General features: G+C 34.6%; 2 protein-coding genes across 3 annotated transcripts; one reads left to right on the top strand and one right to left on the bottom strand.

The window, feature by feature from the left end:
* Positions 1 to 1,918: 1,918 nt before the first annotated feature.
* LOC104904122 (caffeoyl-CoA O-methyltransferase) lies at positions 1,919 to 4,770 on the bottom strand. The gene is made up of 5 exons (XM_010692314.4): positions 4,554 to 4,770; positions 4,362 to 4,441; positions 4,114 to 4,258; positions 3,803 to 3,934; positions 1,919 to 2,470 (listed from the first exon to the last, which is right to left on the bottom strand). The coding sequence occupies exons 1-5, from the start codon at positions 4,677 to 4,679 to the stop codon at positions 2,177 to 2,179; spliced, it is 777 nt and encodes a 258-aa protein (XP_010690616.1). The 5' UTR covers positions 4,680 to 4,770; the 3' UTR covers positions 1,919 to 2,176.
* A 4,872-nt stretch (positions 4,771 to 9,642) lies between these two features.
* On the top strand, positions 9,643 to 19,655 carry LOC104904121 (probable E3 ubiquitin-protein ligase HIP1). 2 transcript variants are annotated; one of them, XM_010692312.4, is made up of 6 exons: positions 9,643 to 9,994; positions 12,096 to 13,423; positions 17,159 to 17,206; positions 18,475 to 18,570; positions 18,657 to 18,800; positions 19,320 to 19,655. In XM_010692312.4, exons 2-6 carry the CDS (start codon positions 12,122 to 12,124, stop codon positions 19,449 to 19,451), a joined length of 1,722 nt encoding a protein of 573 aa, XP_010690614.2. In that variant the 5' UTR covers positions 9,643 to 9,994; positions 12,096 to 12,121; the 3' UTR covers positions 19,452 to 19,655. The 2 variants fall into 2 exon arrangements, with proteins under 2 accessions (XP_010690614.2, XP_010690615.2); XM_010692313.4 differs by having other exon boundaries at positions 9,644 to 9,994; positions 17,162 to 17,206.
* Positions 19,656 to 20,049: the final 394 nt, after the last annotated feature.

Genomic DNA, 20,049 nt, shown 5'->3' with positions numbered 1-20,049 from the left:
AGCGTAGTTTCCGTGCCTTGGAGTGGATATCCGGTTCTCTCATTGATCACAAAGTCTAACAACCAACCGATACCTGCTCTTGGATGCTTATTCTTGTTTCTTTTCCAAGCTCCGTCTACTAGAATGACACATTTCTTGCTGGCTAGAGTTTTCTTGTGAGTCAGGAGTACTACGTTGGTCTTCATCTGAAGAGGGGAATTTGGTACGATAGGACTCCTTTATTCTATTGCTCTCAATACACTCTCTCAACAAATCATCTTTTCTTTTTTAAATGATTGTCGGGTCCTCATATAGGTTTCTAAAAACTATATTATTCCTGTAGATCCATATCGACCAGGGTGTGGTTACGAACTCCTTGACTCTCTCTGATTTAACCCCCTCTTTCTTCCAGAAAAACTGGAGGAAATTTTTTGTCCATTCTCCAAACGGTATGATTTGTTAGCCAATGTGTTAATTGTTAAGTTTATATGTTATATTTAATATAGAAGAAGGCAGTAATAAATAATAGTTACGTTACAAATAAATAATAACATAGGGTGCTTCTGGAAAAAAAAAAAAAAGTGCATAAGCTATGTATATAGAATGATATTTGTAAGTAGTGACAACTAAACTTTTGTAGGTTTACTCCCTTTGTCCCTAAATAGAGTTTTCATCATTTTCCTTAGGGACAAGAATTAACAAGAAATCATAAGCGGGATCTTAGTTGTATTAAATTAGAATTAAAAATACCAAGGATGTCTTGGCCTAGTGATTAAAATTGAGGTGCTGTGAACGATAGGTCACAGGTTCGAATCCTCTCTTCCATTCTTTGTAACTGCCTTCGTAGCTTGAAGTTAGTACAAAAATCTAAATGGAAAAATGAAAACTCTGTTTAAGGTTGGTGAGATTAGTAAATAGAAAAACACTATGGACATTTCAATCTTTTCTTTTTCCTATTAGTTTGTAGAAAGAAAAAACTTAAAAAGGTCCCAAGTTTACTAATCATGAAGATGAACCTTTTGTTTTTCGTATAAAAAAAAATAGAGTGTGTTTTGAGTGCAATATATGTTACACCATAACTTATGACATAGACTTTAACAAGGATGACATGAACTATACAAATAAATTAAATGAATCTCATGTCATTTTATTATTTATTTCATCTCATTATTTCTGTTTTTTTTTTAAAAAAGAAGCGGCGGTTTGTGGGTTGCTACGTCATAAATTATGGTGTAACAGTTACACCCACGAATTTGTGAAAAAAATATAGTGATGACTTATGAAGATCATACAATTAATTTAATCAAGATACTTCACAAAACAAATCGAATATAATTCTAATAAATTTGACACTCAACTATAATAAAAGTGTCGATGATGTATACACCTTTATTTCTCTTTGCATTATTCACATTCACTATTTATTATTTGTGATCTATATATAAAAAAAACTATGATCATATAAAATATTGTTAAATTCAACTCACCTAATTTTTTCAACAAATCAACTTTTATAATTTTACTTATTGATAATTAAATATACTTATGCTTACAAGATTGCGTTGGCAAGAATAATAGTCAAATCTATACTAATATATTAAAAGGCATGCCTAAGACAGAAACGGTGCCACATGGCGCTCTCCCTAAAGGAGTTTTACTCCATGTAATCCACAACAATAAAAAAAATTAGAAATTGCATAGTGTAAGATTTGATTCCGAAACCTCAAGAACATACACTAAAGTCTTAACCACTATTATCAAAAAAAAAGTCTTAACCACTAGACCAAATAATATTTAGTGTTATCATCTTAAATTATAATATTAATAAATGAAAATTTCCTTACCCGAGACGTAGCCCGGGCCTAATAACTAGTTGTATATATTAAAAAGAAACGTATTAGATAACATGAGTTTTCTACATAATAATATTTTCAAGGAATTAAATTTTGAACACAAATTTGTAATAATTAATAATCCACCAATCTCATTACAAGATTACACATTCCACTTGACTAAAGGTTGAAAAAACCAAAAAGCAAAATACTATAGTGATAAAGAAACTTCAATTATTAGGCTTAAGCCTCCCTGTAATCCAGCTCTCTCTTTTCTGGTTGGATCGGTCCATATCCCTGGGTTCATTATACAAATGCAAAAGCTTGACCAAACTATAAGAAAATATCCCCAACGGTTGGACAGATTAGCTAACTCGGCGACACAGGGTAACACCATCACCAACTGGAAGTTGGCAAATCTCCACCCTTAGATCAGCAGCAATAGATTTGTTGAACTCCAAGACAAAGTCTCTATAGTACCTAACATACTTCCTCATGGGAGCATCTGCTGGTGCAACCACAGATCCATTCCATAGGGTGTTGTCGTAGCCGATCACTCCACCTACCTTCACAAGATCAATCAACCTCTTGTGGTAGTTCCAGTAGTTGTCTTTGTCAGCATCCACAAACACAAAGTCGAATGATCCATGGTTCTTTGGCTGTCATTTTATGATGATGAAGATTTAGTACCATATAGTTGGTGTCATTTTAAAAGCAAGCAACTTTGAACTTAAAAATTCCATCATACACCAGACTTTACCTACACCCCCAGATAATCTTTTGACTAGATGCTCATTTCTCGGGTATATAATAGACGCATTGGTTTGAACATGCCATTGACAGTTTGACATATAATTGGAGGTTTATGTGACTTTTAGTTCACGCCAACCTAGTAGTTAAGTCTCTTGTTTAGATATCATTGTACATCATCTTAGTAATACAATTGGTAGACAAAAGAATCCTTTTGAGTAATTAAATAAAAGCCCGTATTAGCTAAGCAACCATGAAACCATATAAGCTAGGCCAACAAATCATGAGTAACAAAATGCAATGTGGATGGAAGAAATTCAATCAACAATTATGGCTTGAAAGATATGATTATGACAATATGAGAACCTTTGTGAGCGGAAGCATTTCACTAGCCACAAGTTTGAGCTTGACATTAAGTAGAAAGAAAAATTAAAACACCTTTTTCTTCGCCTTTAAGGAGTAAACTAACTAGATTCAATGCACAAATCCAAAAATAAGATGTAAATATGCAATGTGATGTCCATCCAGTTGATGGAGTCATTAATTAAGGTGTATTTGTGGGTATGTGTTCTTGCTTTTTAGATGATGTGGTCAACCACCAAGCTACAACTTCTACTTGTAACAATATGTCAGCCCCAAACAATACATCTTTTTAACTTGTTAAGTAATCTAGGCGCCACCAGCAACTAGTATTCACCTAAATACTTGTGGTTCACACCATCAATGGTGAGGCATAGTGGCAGAGCCGGCCCAGGCACAAGCGGGGAGAATGATTGCCTAGGGCCAAAGATTGGTAGGGGACCAAAATTAAAAGCGCATATGCTCTAAATAGGTCGTATTATCATATAGGAGACCGACTTATCCGTTATACCTCCAATGACTATTGCTAATAATACATTTTTGAGGTGCTACTTCATACGAAACTAGTCAAGATTTTTAGAAAAAGGATCTTTTGCAAACCCTCCTCTCAAACACATCTAAAAGATCCGCATTCGCCTAAGGTTTTACTTGTGAGAGAGTATATATTACCATTGCAAAGAATCATGATGAAACAACCTAGTAGTACTTACTAATTTTGCCTTATTTCAACCTATGATCTACCATGTACTTTAATCTGACCTCATTAACATCTACCCCATTTGCCACTACCTAATTTCAGAAAAAAGAGCTAAATCTTAAATACATAAGCCATCACAAGATTCATCATCAAAAAAGAGGGATCATTAATTAAAATGACTTACATCTTCAAGCAATAAGTCAAGTACAGGCAAGGCAGGACCTTCTCTGAAATCTATTTTGTGGGCAACTCCTGCTTTTTCAATCACTGGCAAACCCAATTCATAGTTTTCCTTGTTTATATCCATTGCCAAAATCTGCAACACATAAATCAATCATACCAAATCTGGAATCACAACATCACAATCATAGTAACTATACTACAATTAGAAAGAAATGTCAATTTTCTCCACTGAAACAAACCAACTAATTACTTTAGGAAATTATTAACAAAATTGGTAAATTCAGCCTTTATTTGATCAAAATTAGTAATTACCTTTCCATCATCAGGAAGAGCAAGAGCAGTAGCAAGAAGAGAATAACCAGTGTAAACACCAATTTCCATGGTGTTTTTTGCATTAATCAGCTTAAGAAGCATACTCAAAAACTGCCCTTCATCTGCAGATGTTGTCATAAGATTCCTGTTGTAACCCACAAAAATTAATCACCCAATTAAGATTTTAAAATCTACCCATTTCATTTTTAATCATACAAATGAGATTTATCTACAAAATCAAAAATTACCATGGATGGTTTGCTGTGATTTCTCTAAGCTCCTTCATGGGTTCTGGCTCTCTTGGATAGACACTAGTCTCAAGAATATACTATAAAGTTTGGGAATCAAATAAAAACCATATTACAAAAAAGTTACACAAAAAATCAAAATTCAGATTCAGATCAAAAGTATGATCTTTGCATGAAAAAATGAGTATATACCTGAAAAAGAGCATCACTTTGAAGTAGACTCTTATGGCCAACCTCTGAATGCTTAATTTCTTTAGATTGTTGTTGTTCTGGTTGGTTTTCAGTAGTGTTTTGCTTCTCAACGCCATTGTCAGCCATTTTTAAAACTCTCTTAACTTTCTCTCTCCTCTTTTTTTTTTTTCTTTCTCTCGTCAAAAAAGTCTGCTAATCAAGGTTGGTCTGAAACTTTGGTCACAAATGGAAGGATATATATGGAACAAAAGAACCCGGTTTAATCCGGTTTGTTTATTTTTGGATTGGTAAGAACCGGTTTGAGGTTGGTGAAAAGTAGGGTGGGTGGACCCATGTGAGAGAGGTGGTGGAATAAGCATCATCACATTTTCATGGAGCTTCGCTTGAAGTATCCGACACATGGTCACATGGAATAAAATAATAATACTAGTAAAGAGTATATATTTTGTATGTTAATTTTAGAAAAAAAAGTTCTACAAATCTTAAGTTGACTTTGCAAAATAAAATTAGATCTTAGGGAAACCATGTTTGTTAAATAGGAGTAAAAATGTGTCATAACTCATATGAGATCTTAATTGTTTTTTATAAAGTATTAAATAATATACATTTCTCTTTTTTGAAGGGAAAATGAAAATATTTTTAAGCACTTATTCTTAAATTTTTCATAACTTGTGTATTTTTTTGGGCTTTTTTTCGGAGATTCGTGATAAGATCAAATTTTTCTGGACTGCCCTCGTACAGGGTCACTCACCCAAAGGTCCAACAAGCACCAACCCCCCAACACTAATGAAATTTTGCTTCCACCAGGATTTAAACTTTGGTCTCCCATGTGGGAGATAGGAAGCTATACAATTGGACCCAAGAGTCCTTGGTGTATTTCTTTTTTAAATATCTTCTTCATAAACTAATTGAATTAGTAGGTAATTAAATCAAGATACGATGAGTTGCCAAGTTGGTCTTCTCTCAAAATATAGACTTATTGATAAATGTTGTCTCTTTTTCTTTATACAAAATGCTTTCTCTTATTAGGAACTCTAAAAGTCGCAATATAAATTACTTTTGGTTAACTCTACTCCAATATATCTTAGGAAAATAAGGTTCACAATAACCTATGGTAAACTCAATTGACTATTCACACAAAAAATTAAATGACTATAACAAATAAAACTGATTATATCATACAAAAACTGACTTTGTAAGTAACTTATTCTATCACACAGTAATAATGCACCGAGTCCATTCAAGTTTTTCCCAAACTATATAAGTAAGACAAATCAAATAGGAGCAACTGAGTTTTTCATATAATTTAAGAAAGGATAAAGGGTGTATTATGCTCCCAACAATTCTATTGACAATTAGGAATTAGGATAATGATTCTTTAATTAGGCAAACATGGCACAATTATGGCAAGGACGTAAGTCAATTATGCAGTAAAAAAGTCGTATAAATTTGGGAAAGATAATACAGAGAAGGTGACATATACAAGTAATTACTAAAAGTTAAAGCAATATAATTAGAAGGTGGCCACCAACTCCAATCGTAGAAGCCTCATCTTCTCGCTTTACCAACCCATTACCAACTCCATGTCGGCCAAGAAGATGTCTTTTTTGTTCTTTCCACAATTATTTTGACTTAGTCCTTCAACTAGTAGTACTAACTACTTAAGTAGCAGCCAATCATAAAGGTTGCCTTCTTTGCTTTCAATGGCGGGTAAAACTGTTATAAGACTCAGATTATTTGGCTAACTTTCTTTCGTCAAGTATGAGTTTAGTGTATGTTGCTACATTTTTATAACCATATACTATTTTATAAGCTTTACACATATCTTGTATAATGTTTAATTAGTTAAAATTTAGCTAGTTAGAGACTTAAGAGTTTTTCTTGATATGATGTACTAGTATATATTGTACTTTGTTCATTTATTTGTCCTGGTTATTATAACTTCATATAATAATGTTTACTGCCAACTTGAGTTATGTCTTAGTGTTTATTTTTATGGTGGCAACGAATAAGCATTAGTAATAAGTTGGTGTTTGGGCCCATTAAACCCAGCTAACAATCCTACGCCAGCTGGCACTGTCACGCAAGCATTTTAGGCCCCACTCACCTTGACGTGGCCATCAGCCTCTTGGACTCTCAAGGGGCCCACATGAATCATTTCCAGAAAAGGTCACTTCAACATTCCCTAGGAGGCACATCCTATCAAAAGGTCCCACCCTAGGAATTCCCACTGATATAAATACCCCTTGTCCCATCAAGGCAAAGGTATTGAATTCTAAGGCAAAGGTATTGAATTCTTACCTAGCTAACCAGAGCTTCTCACTCTAGACTCTCTCTACCTCAATCATCAACTGACTTGAGCGTCAGAGGGGCGATCCCGGAACAACCCCCGGGACAGTCTAATATATTGTGCAGGTCTCCAGTGAACAGATAACCAGCTCAGGATTCGTATTATTGAGTTAAGAATGCTCAGCACAGATCATTAACCTTAATTTCTAGACAGATGCACTTGACAGTAAGTAAAGGATAAGAGTTAGCTTAAGTGGGTAGAGTGCTCCCCCTTGGCTCCTAAGGTTAGGGGTTCAATCCTTACCCCTAGCATTATGCTGGGGTATTTCCTTAGCATGCTATGCATGCCTTAGCAGCCAATGTGTTGGTTTACCTACAGGTTAGTAGCCTTGTAGAGGTTAATTAGCCCTTGAGTTGACTTAATTTCTTAATAAAAAAAAAAGTTGGCAATAAGTATGCTATTAAGAGCTACAACACCTTGTAGCTTGACTTGCCACATCAGTTTTTTTTAAGCAATATTGCTTTCTAGCTACAAAGTATTCCAATGTAAGCTACAATACATTGTTGCTTGAATGGTCCCACATCTCAATCAATATTTTCAACTTTAATTTTTCATTCAATCATAATTAGCTAGGAAACAAAAAAAACATTGTGCCTTCATTATGAATGGAGATACACTCACCAATCATATGGAGTGTGAGCATCACCTTCCCCTATTTTCCAATTTCAAGTCATATTGCCTTTTAAAAGTCAAGCAAGTAGCTTGGTGGAGCAAGCGTTGCTCTCAAGCAGACATCAATTATCTTGCTTCAATGATTGAGCAACTTATTCACTAATTTCAAATATTTCAAATAGGTCCAAAATTACAACCATTGGAGTTGCTCTAAGTATGATCTGCCTCCTACATGAATAAATAGAATATGTAATGACTGCCAACTTGAGTAGTATACTAGTGTTGTAAAAGTCAATTGGCAATGAGTACTTATTTATTATTAGTGTTTTATTTTTTACTATGTTGGCTCCTTCAACTTATTATTGTAACTATACAAAAGTTAAAATTTTACATCACAAAACTCCGTGTTCGCAACTTATAAAATGTCACTAGTTATTAGGCCCGGGCTATGCCCCGGGTAAGAAAATTTTCATTTATTAATATTGTACTTTGATATGATAGCACTAAATACTATTTGGTCTAGTGGTTAAAACTTTAGTATATGAACTTGAGGTCACGGGATCAAAACCTATACTATACAATTTCTATTTTTTTTATTGTACATGATTTACATGATCTAAAACTCCCTAGGGAGAGCGCCACGTGGCACCGTTCCTGGATTACGCACGCCTTTTAATATATTAGTATAGATTGAATTACAATATTTTATGAGAGTAATGTTAAAAAGTTCATAATAAAAGCAAGGAAAAATTCATAAAAAATGGTCCAACTATTTACCCATTTTCTTTTATAAATCTCAACTATGAATTATTTTCCGTAGGTCCTAAGTTTACTATCTTGTGATGTTCATAGGTCTTGAGTTACTTATAATCGATTTAGAAGGTAGAATTTTTTGAACGTTTATAATCTTTGAACACTTCCAGCAAGTGATAAAAACCTATAAATTGGGACCAACGTCAAAAATCTTAAATTCTAAACCGGTTATAAGGGTTTGTTCTCCCCAACTTATTTTCAGTTCAGTTCAATTCAATTCAGTTCAGCTCTGGACAATACTTTTACTCTCACATATCACTATTCATTTCAGTTCACTTCAATTCAGTTCAGTACAGTTCAACTGTTTTATGTCGAAGAGAACATGCCCTAAATAAGTCATGACCTATAAAAATCACAAGACAATAAATTTAGCTTGTGATGTGTAGGGAATAATTCATAGTTGGGACTTGTAAAAGAAAATGGGTAATAGTTAGCCCCCTTAAGCAGACGAAGTTTTCAAATTATGGAGTACATAGAGTGTTAAGATAGGATTATTTACCTTAATACTAATACATACTTCTTATGTCCTTATTTAAGTGTTACATTGAGTTACCAATAATTGACACTATTGATCAACTAATTTTGACTCTATTTTCTCTCTATTGTGATGTGAGATTTTGTTAGATTCATGTTAATGTATATTTTTAAAATATCAGCTCTTTATGTTTTTTTTTACTTGTGTACAATTAAAGTTAACATAAACGCTTAGATTACATGAAAAAGTGAATGTAACACTTATTTAATAACAACAATAATATATATACGAAATATATATTTTTTAAAAGGATATATATACGATATATAATTCCTCAAAAGTTTGTTAAACCAAAAGCATATATGCAAATCAGTTCAGATTTTTTCCTAAAAAGAAATACTCATTATAAGGAAAGTAATACAATTGTATAGTAGCAAATCTCCATCTTCACACATATCCTCATCCTCAAAACCTCCTCCATTAATTAATCCAATGATTAATAATATTTCTTTGAAAGAGAAATTCCACTAGTTAATAATATTCATAAGAGCATAAACACCAACTTATTATTAATCTTTTCAGGATATTTTTTGATTAGGAGAGATAATTGTCCCGAATACCAATTTCATAGGCATAGTCTGCAGGACATGCTCAAAGACTAAGTAAAATTTTAACAGCCTAGAAAATAACATGCTAAAATTTTTCTAAATATGGACAACACTAAGATAATATTTTCATTAAAAATTAACTATAAATGCCTTTATATTTTTTGAGTGTTAGAGAGCGACTAAGCGCGATGATGTAATTCAAATTCAACACTTATTGGATACAACCCATAAGACTTTTACCAAAAGCCCTAATAATACTAGGGTTTTTCTTCTTTTCTGCATTTTCTTGCAATTTTTTAAAAAGTTGGTGTTACAAAATGTAAAACCACAAAAAAAAAAGGAGAAAGAAGAAACGGGTAAGAAAATGAGTCAAATGACAGTCCTTGCTTAACTCACCTCACTCTCTCCTCATCTTTCCCTCGCTCTCCCTCTTTCTCTCTCCTATTTTCATCCGTTGCAGAACTTCCTGTCTTCTACTAAAAGAACACACCAATTTTCGCAAAACTGAAATTCAGAAAGAATTTTACCTCTAATTTCTTAAGTTCTTCAAATTCTAATCATCCCCATTAATCAAGAATCTCAGGTAAACTTCCCTATTCTCTTGCTTGATCAGTTTTTACTTCTTTCATTTGGGTTAATTTCGTGCTTTAAATTCTTGATAAGTGTTTTCTTATGTTAATTTTGATTGCTTGCTTTCTTTTTTACTCCAATTTCAGTTTTTTGTTCCCTGCATTATATTAGTTGTTTGTGAAAATTGGGTTTTTGAGTAGTTTCTTGATGAATTATCTATTGGTTTTTCCATTTTGTTTTCTGGTTGTGATTTTTTGGTTTAATTTTGAATTGGGTGTTAAAGAAATTGATTAATGACATTGAATTTTATCATTGATCAAGATTATTATGATGAATTGGTGTGTTGATACATGTCAAAGTTTCAATCTTTGATGTTTGTGTGAATTAGACTTTGGAGTTTGTTTGTTAAAATGTAGCTATTTATCCATGCATGTATTAATGTTTAGTGGGTAAAGTTTAAGTTATTTTTTTTTTCTTTTATCTTTTTATCTGGGAATTTGTTCAAAAGAAAATCATTTTGGAGAAGTTTTAATTTTCTTTGCATTGGGTCCACTGGATGTTTTTCTGAGTTACTTCATATGATAAGAAGATCAAGTAACCCTCACCCGGGTAATTTGTCCATTTAAATTTTGACATTGTTTATATGATCAATGAGTTGATTCAAATAATGTTCTTTTTTTTGAAATAATTTAATTTTCTTTCTGTAAAATCCATATATCCAACTTCACTGTGTCTGAGAGAAATTTCCACCTCCTTTTCACAATTTAGGTGTTTTAAGAGGTTGCATCACTTGTGATACTGCAGTATAGAAAAACTTTGGCCACTTGACGTTCACATAATTTCGAAGGACATTTGGGCCATTATTAATCGTGTCTCAATATCAGTTTATGCTATTGTTGTTATTCTTTTCTCTTATATTTCAATTGTTTGAGAGAAGTTGTATTTGAGTACTTACTACCGAGCATAGTATATGTTTGGATAATTTTCCGATTGAGTTCAATAAACTATTTTACTTAGCTAGGAATATGGCGATTTACCTATCTGGTCAAGGCTTGATTGGGTTTTTGTTTTTGTTTTTCTCTTCATTTATATGGTTTTGATGTTTTATTTTTGGGTCAGGTCGTGCAATGTCAACTCCTTTATTGCATATTTTAGAATCATATTCAAGTATCAACCTTAGCTTTTTTTTGTTTTTTTTTGTATAAATTGACACCTTTCTCCATTCAAGAAATTATATAACACCAACAACAATGAACATCTTTTTGGCTTGGGATACATTTTGACTTGCCAATTTTTAGCTAGCCAAATGAGTAAATTGTTAAATTATCCAACCAACTTATTATTTTAAAGGCTTAGTGAAGGTGGTGAAAAAAAATTGTGCAATTGTGGTATAATTCAAACTTGAAGTAGTGTATAAATATACTAGCTTGTCTTTCCAAATAAGAGAACACTTGTGCAATTGTGTTAATAGAGGTAAGATCTCTTACATATTATGCCTCAATCCTTCCTAGGAAGGTGCTTGTATTTTTGGCCATCCCTTTTTCTTTTCTATGCTTTGTAGTGCGCGCGTCGTGCGTGGCCATTATGTATTTTAATCACTTAAAGTTTTACTGCTTGGTTAAATTGTATGAAGTTTATCACGAAAATCTGCACTAGGCCAATATACAGGTTTAGTAGGAGAGTTTGACAACAAAACAAGCCCAAAAGAGTTTTATATTCTAAAATCAATTGGCAAAGGTGGAGCAGACCACTAGACTTATAAGCTAACCATCTTCTGCTTCTTCTTAACACATAATGAATGAAGGCATTCTGGAATTTCTCTTTTATTGTTTTATTAGTCTTGAAATCATCTGGCAAGGGGTTTTTATTTGTCAGGCCCTGCAACTTCAGTTGTGTAGGAGAGTTTTTCTAACCTATGCAAATAGTTTAGCTCGAAATTGTTGAGTACCTACTAGGTTGGAGAGGGGATAATGTCTGTAATGAGAGGTCAAAGTAGTGCAGTTGAATCAGTCAATGAAAACCATGAGTCCGGCTTCAATTCCCATTCTCCAACAATGGTGTATTTGCTATAATCATGATGTTATATGATGTATTTCCATGAATTTGGTTTTCAGCTAGTTATCCTTTTGCACATCAAAATATGAGCTCAATCCAGAAGTCCGGTCAATCTAGCCAACCTTCGACTCTACAAAATCAAATCAATTACCTTGGTTCAAGAAATGATCACTGTTCACATTCTTCATCCCATAAGGAGCCAAACCATGTTGAGAATGTTCCAAACATAGTTGAAAGCAATTGCAATGTAGTCTGTGATTCAACTGGGAATCTAATCTCTGATGATGATACTTTTAATCGGGGTCCAAATCTTAGCACAGGACATGAAGATGGCGTCATTTCTTGTCATTCTATTGGAGTTCCCGGCAATTCAGGTCAGCTGGAAGATATTAGCTCTGGTTCTAACGCCAGTATATCAGGTTTATCTGACAAGAGGGAAGTAAAAGTTGGTTTGAGACAGGTAGTTGAAGTAGGAAGTTCTAGTAGTCCACAACAAGCAGATAACAGTTTGTCAAATAATATTTCTGTTCATTTGAATGCACCTTCCACCCATACGTTACTAACATCACCTTCGAGTTTGTCTCATGAGAATTCTCAAGAATATCCTATGCTGAGAAGTAGAGTTGGTCTTCATGAAAACTCTAACTCCCATCATCATCCAAGCACCAGTATCCATCCAGAAAGGCCTCAGGGAAATTTCAACCTGGGCCAATATATGCAAAGCCAACGGAACTCCGTACTTGCAACCAGGAATTCTCCAATTCAATTTGTTCACAATGGTGGCCCATCATCATTACCTATGGGGATCAGTGATGTCTTTGAAGGTTCCAACACACCTAATATGTCCAGGACGGATTTTGTTCCTAGTGGATCAAGAATTCAGCCTCAGTCACCTTTAGCTATCAATTCCAGTTCAAGGGCTGGCACTTCAAATGAAAGAAGGCTGTTTCCTGACGTAGGAGATTTCGTACATCATCCTCAACATCACAGCCTAGCCGATGGAAGGTATGCTGCTCTTGATGTTGCTTCTAATCATCAGATGGAGCATAATGCCGGATATTATCACTGGCCTTCCCTTCTTTGGGTTCATCCACTCTTCAATCAAGCTGGAAGTCAGCAAATGGCATTAGGTTATTCGCCATGGTTCCCCTCTCCTTGGAATGGTCTTGGATCAGGTGCTCAGAACGTTGATGTTGCTCCTTTACAATATCCTGCTACCTATGGGTACGTGACGTCAGCAGATATGATGCTGGAATCTGGACACAACCTTGGCCAGGATGCTCATTTTTCAGGTCCATTTATCTCCCAGTCCAGGCATCGTCTCTTTCCCCGTTCATTGCAGTCCATGGAAGCTCCAATAGGAAGAGATCACGGGACAATGCCTGAGGTTCGTGAACCAGAGAATTTCTCTTTCTAGATTATATTTTCATGGATATAATGTCTGAGGGTCCCTATTTCGCCTAACCTCGCCAGGGGGACAATTTTCTCTGGTTATTGTTGTCGTTGTTTAGTTCCCTCCCCCCACATAATGTTAAATGTCTTATTCTGCAAGAAGGTGAAATAGAGAAACACTAGGGTTTTGGACATTTTGGGTTGGGGTTTGAAGTTCAGGTTTAACTTTAAACATCTGAACTTTTCTGTATGAGATAAGTGGACAATTACTTTGATACATTTCCTTATTAGAGATTAAGAAAATTAAAACAGGATAGAGGGAGTAATTTCACTTTATTTTCAAGTCTCCGAAAAAAACTTCTTTATTGGCTGTCTATGCAGTTTGAGTGTATAAATGAAAGTATATTATTATTAGTGTATAGGGAGCCATGAAGGCACTGGTGTAGACAAGAAACTCGGTACCATCTCCCAAAATGACCTTCCCAAATAGGGAAATCACAATTCATTGGGTCTATCAATACAATTAAATAGAAATCACAGGGGTTCCATATACTAGGACGCCAGCACCAACGAAGTTAATTGACAATTGATACCCACCATTTTGAGTTTATTACTTCTTAACAAAGCAAAGTAAGCTTTCCTGTTGTTATTCCCGTCTCCTCCAATAGGTACATCAAATGTTTTAAGGAAAAGGCAGAAAAAAAATTCTCATTTATGTGCCATATGTTTTGTCCATTACTTGATGATGGTTGTGAGGATGTTACAGAGACTTGATGCACAAATATTGTTATTGAGCATTTATAAGGTGATATTAGTTGATCTCAGTAATACTAAAAATCAATTAATGTATGCTGTCGATTAATTTCCTTTGGTATTAGCTCCTCTTTTCCTATTTATATGAACTTTGCGGTTATATTGAATCACCTTTCTCACCTGGTTGGCAAGTCGCTTCTTTCCATGATTGGAAAATCTATAGTTGGTGGAGTGACTATGATATTCAATGCTATTATTTCAGTCATGCTTTAGTTATGAGGCTATTATCCATTGTGGTAAATTTCTGTATGGGCAAGTGGGTTCTATCAATTAAGAAGAAATTTGGTTGCAGCGAAGTAGTCAAGTTAGGCAAACTTCAAGGAACCTTTGATTCTTTGACAACTTGTAACCATAATATGCCATCTTGTAAACATTACATGTCGGTGTTCACTTGTAATGTCTCTCATGATTCATTCTTTAACTTATATGCTTTAATTTTTGGTAGCATTACCATGTTATTAACTTTTTTTCTTCCAGCTGCTTCTATAGCTGAGAGGCTCGCTTAACCCAAAACTTATAGGCTACTGTAGAGATCAATAACACTTAGAGAGCAATAAATTATAGCTTGAAGTACTTGCAAATTTGGAAATAGTTTGACAAATCAAGTCTACTTAGAAGCATAAGGATCACTTAGGTAAATTGTCTAATCTTTCACGAACCATTCAGGCATTAGGTCTGCATGTTTGGTTTTGTTGAAATATTCAATCTTTCGGCATGGTTGGTTGCCGGTAATAGATGGAGGTAATATTGATGAATTTGTATGTCATTTTGTAAAGGAAGTCTCATGTCAATGTTCGTGGTAATGGAACTTTATTCTCAAACATGTTTGTTTGTTTTTTTTCCTCTCATAAATTTCCGTGGGGATATGTTACCACCTCTAAAATGGTAATGGAAATTTATTTGAAGAAAAAGAGCTATCTGGGGATGGACATGCATTATTATGGACTTTGTTGGTATCTGCACTTGATAGTTGGACTTTCACGAAACTTAATTCTAAATAATCAAAGTTATCTTTTCGTACAGTTTCCATATCTTACTTCGACGTAGTGGAGCTTTTACTAGTATTCTCTATAGTCTCTAGAAGTCATGCCGGTTGTTAAAAACTTACAACTGTCAATTGGATAGTTATTACACTAATGCAGTTTGGATAAGGGTTAGTTATTGACCTAGACCATCAACGTAAGACTCCATTTTCATATGTAGCCTTTTGATAGGAGATTATGTTAACCATTCTGGACATAGTAGCAGAACAGCTTCTCCAGGCCTACAAATAGAATGTGTTAAGGTTAAGGTAGATTTTTAACACTTGAAAGCTTCCCCAGCATAATCCTAGTTCATTAATATTCTTTATTCCTCTATGAATTGTCCCAATGTCGCGGAACAGGAAAGGCATGTTTCTCTTTTTATATCAACTTCCTTTGCTCCATTCCATTCACTTGAAATTCGTATAAACATTTCCTGGTGTATCTGCACCTGGGTGTGTATATTGTCATGTGGAGGATCTTGTCTAAATATGACGTCAGTTAGTTGATCCATTGTGAAAGTTCTTTATCTGACAGATTGACACTGAATTCAGCCTGTACATATATAGTTGTGGTGAAATACAATTGCAGGCTGGGGGCACATATGATGCCAGTTGAGCTTGATTTTGGGGTGGCCTGACTCGACCGGGTAACATCTTGAGTCAAGTTTGGACCTAGTCGATCTTGAGAAGCTCACTAGTTGTCTCATCCCATTAGCACCCCTAGGGTAGTTGGTTTGTTGGATTTAGGCATTTTGCTTTTGATTATTTGATAGCACTTGATGATTGTGTTTTTTAGTTTCTCGTGAGTTTTCGAGTAGCTCAACTCAATTCGCCAACATCTCAACTCAAGTCGATCTCAAGTAACTCATGATATGTCTTGTCTTGTTAGCGTCCCTACTGTAGGCTGGTCCTGACATCTTATAGCAGATAAATTAGTTTTGTAGGGCACCTTATATATATATAAAAGACGTAATACACAACTAAATAAAAGATAGGGGAATTGATTTGACGGGGTAGGCGAAATGCAAGGAATAATAATTGTATTTTGAGGGGCATGGCAAGTGTCTAGACTTATGGAGCATTTATTGCTTGCTTGGGAGTTGCAGCTATAAAATCTCGAAACCTTGAATATTAGGAGCAATTATGTTGTGAAGCATTAAATCTATAAGGACTGAATAATTTTATCATCCAGCTTTGGGCCGGAGCATGTCTAGCTTTTTGGAAAAAAATTGCCCTCCCAAATCCCAGGTCTGGGGGGGTCGTCCCTCAAAAATCTATAAGGTCTGTTGGACTGTATCTCGAAATGTGATTGTTGAAACGTGATGTGTTTCAACTTGCGGACGCAACATCTCTAGGAGAAACTTTTCTTTTTAAAGAAACCTAGGAGAAACTTTTGTTAGAGGATACTTGCAACGACCAATGACTACTATTAGCATTTCTAGAATGACTTGGGCAATACATTAGTACCTCTAACCTTTTCGACTTGACCTTCCTAAAGTGAAAGCTCCATGAATGATACTTAGCTTGCTTCTTGTGAGTTGTGACAAACTATTGAAATCATATATTTCTAGGATTTCCTGTTTTGACTTTTGATACAATTAACCAAAAATGTTGCCTTTGCAGTTGCTTGTTCCATTATCTTTACTCATACAGGATCAAGCGGCCATTTATTTCCGTTTATTATACCCTCGCGGGGTCTATAAGTCTCTGCATTATTTGGGATATATTTCCTTTTATTCTGTATTGTTTCCATGTTTGTTCGTCTTTCCATCTACTGCTATATGCCTATATCTTTATATATGCTTTTATGTCATCTTGTTTTTTCTGGAACATTTTTTTAAAGTGTTGTTGGCCTTGGCTCATAGAGCTGAATATATTGTTCTTCTTGTCCAGCAGCTTTATCAGATCGATTCCAACCATGTTGCTGACTTCCAAGCTCAGGTTTGAATCTTATGTATAAGTAGTGGTTTAATCATGCTCTCAAGTTCCCATGCATCATTCTGTGATTTTAATGGTGTTGTATCAATATTTCATGTTCCGCTTAACAAGTAGGACCCTTTCCAATATTGAAAGTCGATTACTATGTAGAACTTTTAGCTGCTATACTCAAGTAAGTTGGCTGCCCCTTTTTATTATGGTAAGATTTCCTTAGTAACAAAATATTGGAGGGATATAGAACTATATAAAGTATAAGATGTTGCATAGGATGTTTGGGAGAACTTGGACAATGCAAATACAATTGCATAAGCTTCATTTGGGAAATGCTTATGGTAGACTTCTCAAGAAGATTGTGGGAGGATATGAATGGTATTCTTCTGCATGAAGTAAAGTTGAAACTCCTTATGTGCTTCTATGATGCTAAATCCAATGATGCATTATTGTTAGGACTTCAGAGACAGAGCTTATCTTCTGTAATGTGCAATGTGCTAGATGTAAATTTTGTACATATTAGTTACCATAGATATGTATGCATTTCAGGAGTGTGTCGGGGAAAAGATTAGAGAGTTCCAGTTATTGGGAATGATTAAGACCTTGGTATTGTTGTTGAAAATTTATGAATTATTGTAGCTACCATTGTTGGGGATCTGCATAACTTTTTCATAGACTAGAGTAGTATCAACTCAAAGAGGCAAGACAAGATCTAAAAGACTAAAATACAACTTCGAGCCCAAAAAGTTGATGGAAAATGTCCAAATAAATTTGGATTGTAGGGGGTTGAACAATTCATGTTCATGACTTAATGTGATAATAATCAAATCCTCTGTTTTTGTTTTAACCTGATTTCAGAAAAATTATTAGGTGCATATGGTAAATTATTATTAAGTTAATGGCTAAAGATGTCCAGAATCGGTAAGCACTTTCACTTTTTTGTCTATGATGATGAGAATGTCCACCTGCTTGTTTTCTAGAATGTTCTGGATCTACTCATATTATTTAGCAGTAGTTCTTTTTTCCTTGAAGTTGCAACTAGTTTTCATATTATCATGAGATAACATCAAATTTCAATTTAGCACCCAAAAAAGAAGAATTCGGAACTCATGGATTCAGCTAAATTGTTTGATACTGTTGGTAATTTATGCAGGAAGGCTTTATTTATTTGATTTTCCATAGATATTTTTGGCAAGAATGTTATTTTCTTTCCACTTTGTTTTCTCTAATTTATTTCTGAAATATCCTTTTCTCCGTGAATCATATTTCATTTGTAACAGGCAATGGCTCGTTCATTCTACAACAGGCGGGGATATCCACATATGCGAGACCGGCATAGAGATATGAGACTCGATGTAGATCAAATGTCGTATGAGGTGATAAACTTATAATTTATTTTACTAGAACATCAATTTTATGAGTTATGTTTCTTCTCCTTACACAAGGGAAAATCTTTTTCCAGGAGCTGTTAACTTTAGGAGAGCAAATTGGGAGTGTGAAAACAGGTCTAGAGGACGAAACGATTATGAAGCTTCTTAAACGGAGGGAGTATGAATGTGTGATCAATGACCCATCTTCTGATGCTGAAACATGTTGCATATGCATAGTTAAGTATTGCCTTTCTAACTTTAACTACTTAACAAAGTTGAGAGGATTAGAGAATGCATGCCTATAAGTTATTGAAAAGGCTAAATGGAGAACTTGTTCTCCACCAACCAGAGGGGAGGAATTAGTCTGGGGCTTACTCCAAGTGATTTACCAAAATGGCCCCTCCTCACATGTTTGGCGGAGAACAGTTCCCAAGTACCTCGACTCTAAGATCCCATTGGTATCATTGAGAGTTTTTAGTTTTGATTTCTGAAAATTTTGAAGTGATATGATATGAGTGTATAATGAATTAAGTTTACTCATACTTATAGTTCTGTAATCACTGTTTATCTTGACAGCCGACAATAGAAATATTGAAACTACTTAATCCGGTTCCCATAAACTGGAAATAGAAAATGATAACAAACATGTCCCAAGTCATTTGAGCTTCCGGTTTCTCTGTATTATCTTATCTGTACTTCTCTGTCCTTTTCTTTCCTTATCTGTACTTTCCTAAACTCGAAACGTTACATGGCAGCAAGAATATGTACGCGAAGAAGATATTGGAGTGTTGAACTGCGGTCACGAGTTTCATACAGCGTGTATCAAGAAGTGGCTTAAAATTAAAAATAAATGCCCAATTTGTATGAAGGAGGGCTTGGGTGCATAACATGCTGCAGTCCGCAGGACCAATAAATGTCAGCTTTTAAAGTAATTTTATACACACCTCCAGCAATTTTTTGCTGGTAACTTTAGTTTAATATTATCATATGGGTTTATTTTGTTGAAACTGAATAATTGTACATAGACCTTCAAGAGCTCAGCTGTTGATCATACATTATGCTTCGACAAGAATATGCCTATTATTTGAGCATGGGCCAGATATACTTACTCAATAGTACCCTGTTTGAAAACCAAAATTTTTACTGATAGAGGTTTTCAGACATGACTGAGTTTATCATGTTGCGTACCCAGAAAAAAGGAAAGTAAAAAGGTGGAGAAAGGGGGGTAAACTTGAATTGTAGCACTTTCGCTTATTGATCACCGTATTTGCGTTTCAGGGTCAGATAGGTAGATGTTTAGGATTAGCAAAACTTTGTTAATTTCAATAATGAACTACTTCATCTGTCTCATCTTATAATTTCCGTTTCACCTTGGGTACGAGAATTAAGAAAATAACTAGTTATTAGGCTTGGGTTATGCCCCGGGTAAGAAAAAATTTCATTTATTAATATAATACTTTATAATAATAACATTAAATACAACTT

The sequence above is a fragment of the Beta vulgaris genome, chromosome 9 (assembly GCF_026745355.1).
Source record: "Beta vulgaris subsp. vulgaris cultivar EL10 chromosome 9, EL10.2, whole genome shotgun sequence".
NCBI classification, from domain to species: Eukaryota; Viridiplantae; Streptophyta; class Magnoliopsida; order Caryophyllales; family Amaranthaceae; genus Beta; species Beta vulgaris.
This window is presented reverse-complemented; position numbering and strand designations above follow the sequence as displayed.

Coding starts and splice junctions, on each gene's coding strand:
- LOC104904122 (XM_010692314.4), bottom strand. CDS start 4,679: ATGGCTGACAATGGCGTTGAGAAGCAAAACACTACTGAAAACCAACCA. Junction 4,259..4,361: donor ATCACAGCAAACCATCCATG/GTAATTTTTGAT, acceptor GGGTTACAACAG/GAATCTTATGACAACATCTG. Junction 2,471..3,802: donor TTGACTTATTGCTTGAAGAT/GTAAGTCATTTT, acceptor ATAAAATGACAG/CCAAAGAACCATGGATCATT.
- LOC104904121 (XM_010692312.4), top strand. CDS start 12,122: ATGAGCTCAATCCAGAAGTCCGGTCAATCTAGCCAACCTTCGACTCTA. Junction 13,424..17,158: donor ATCACGGGACAATGCCTGAG/GTTCGTGAACCA, acceptor CTTCTTGTCCAG/CAGCTTTATCAGATCGATTC. Junction 18,801..19,319: donor AAACATGTTGCATATGCATA/GTTAAGTATTGC, acceptor GTTACATGGCAG/CAAGAATATGTACGCGAAGA.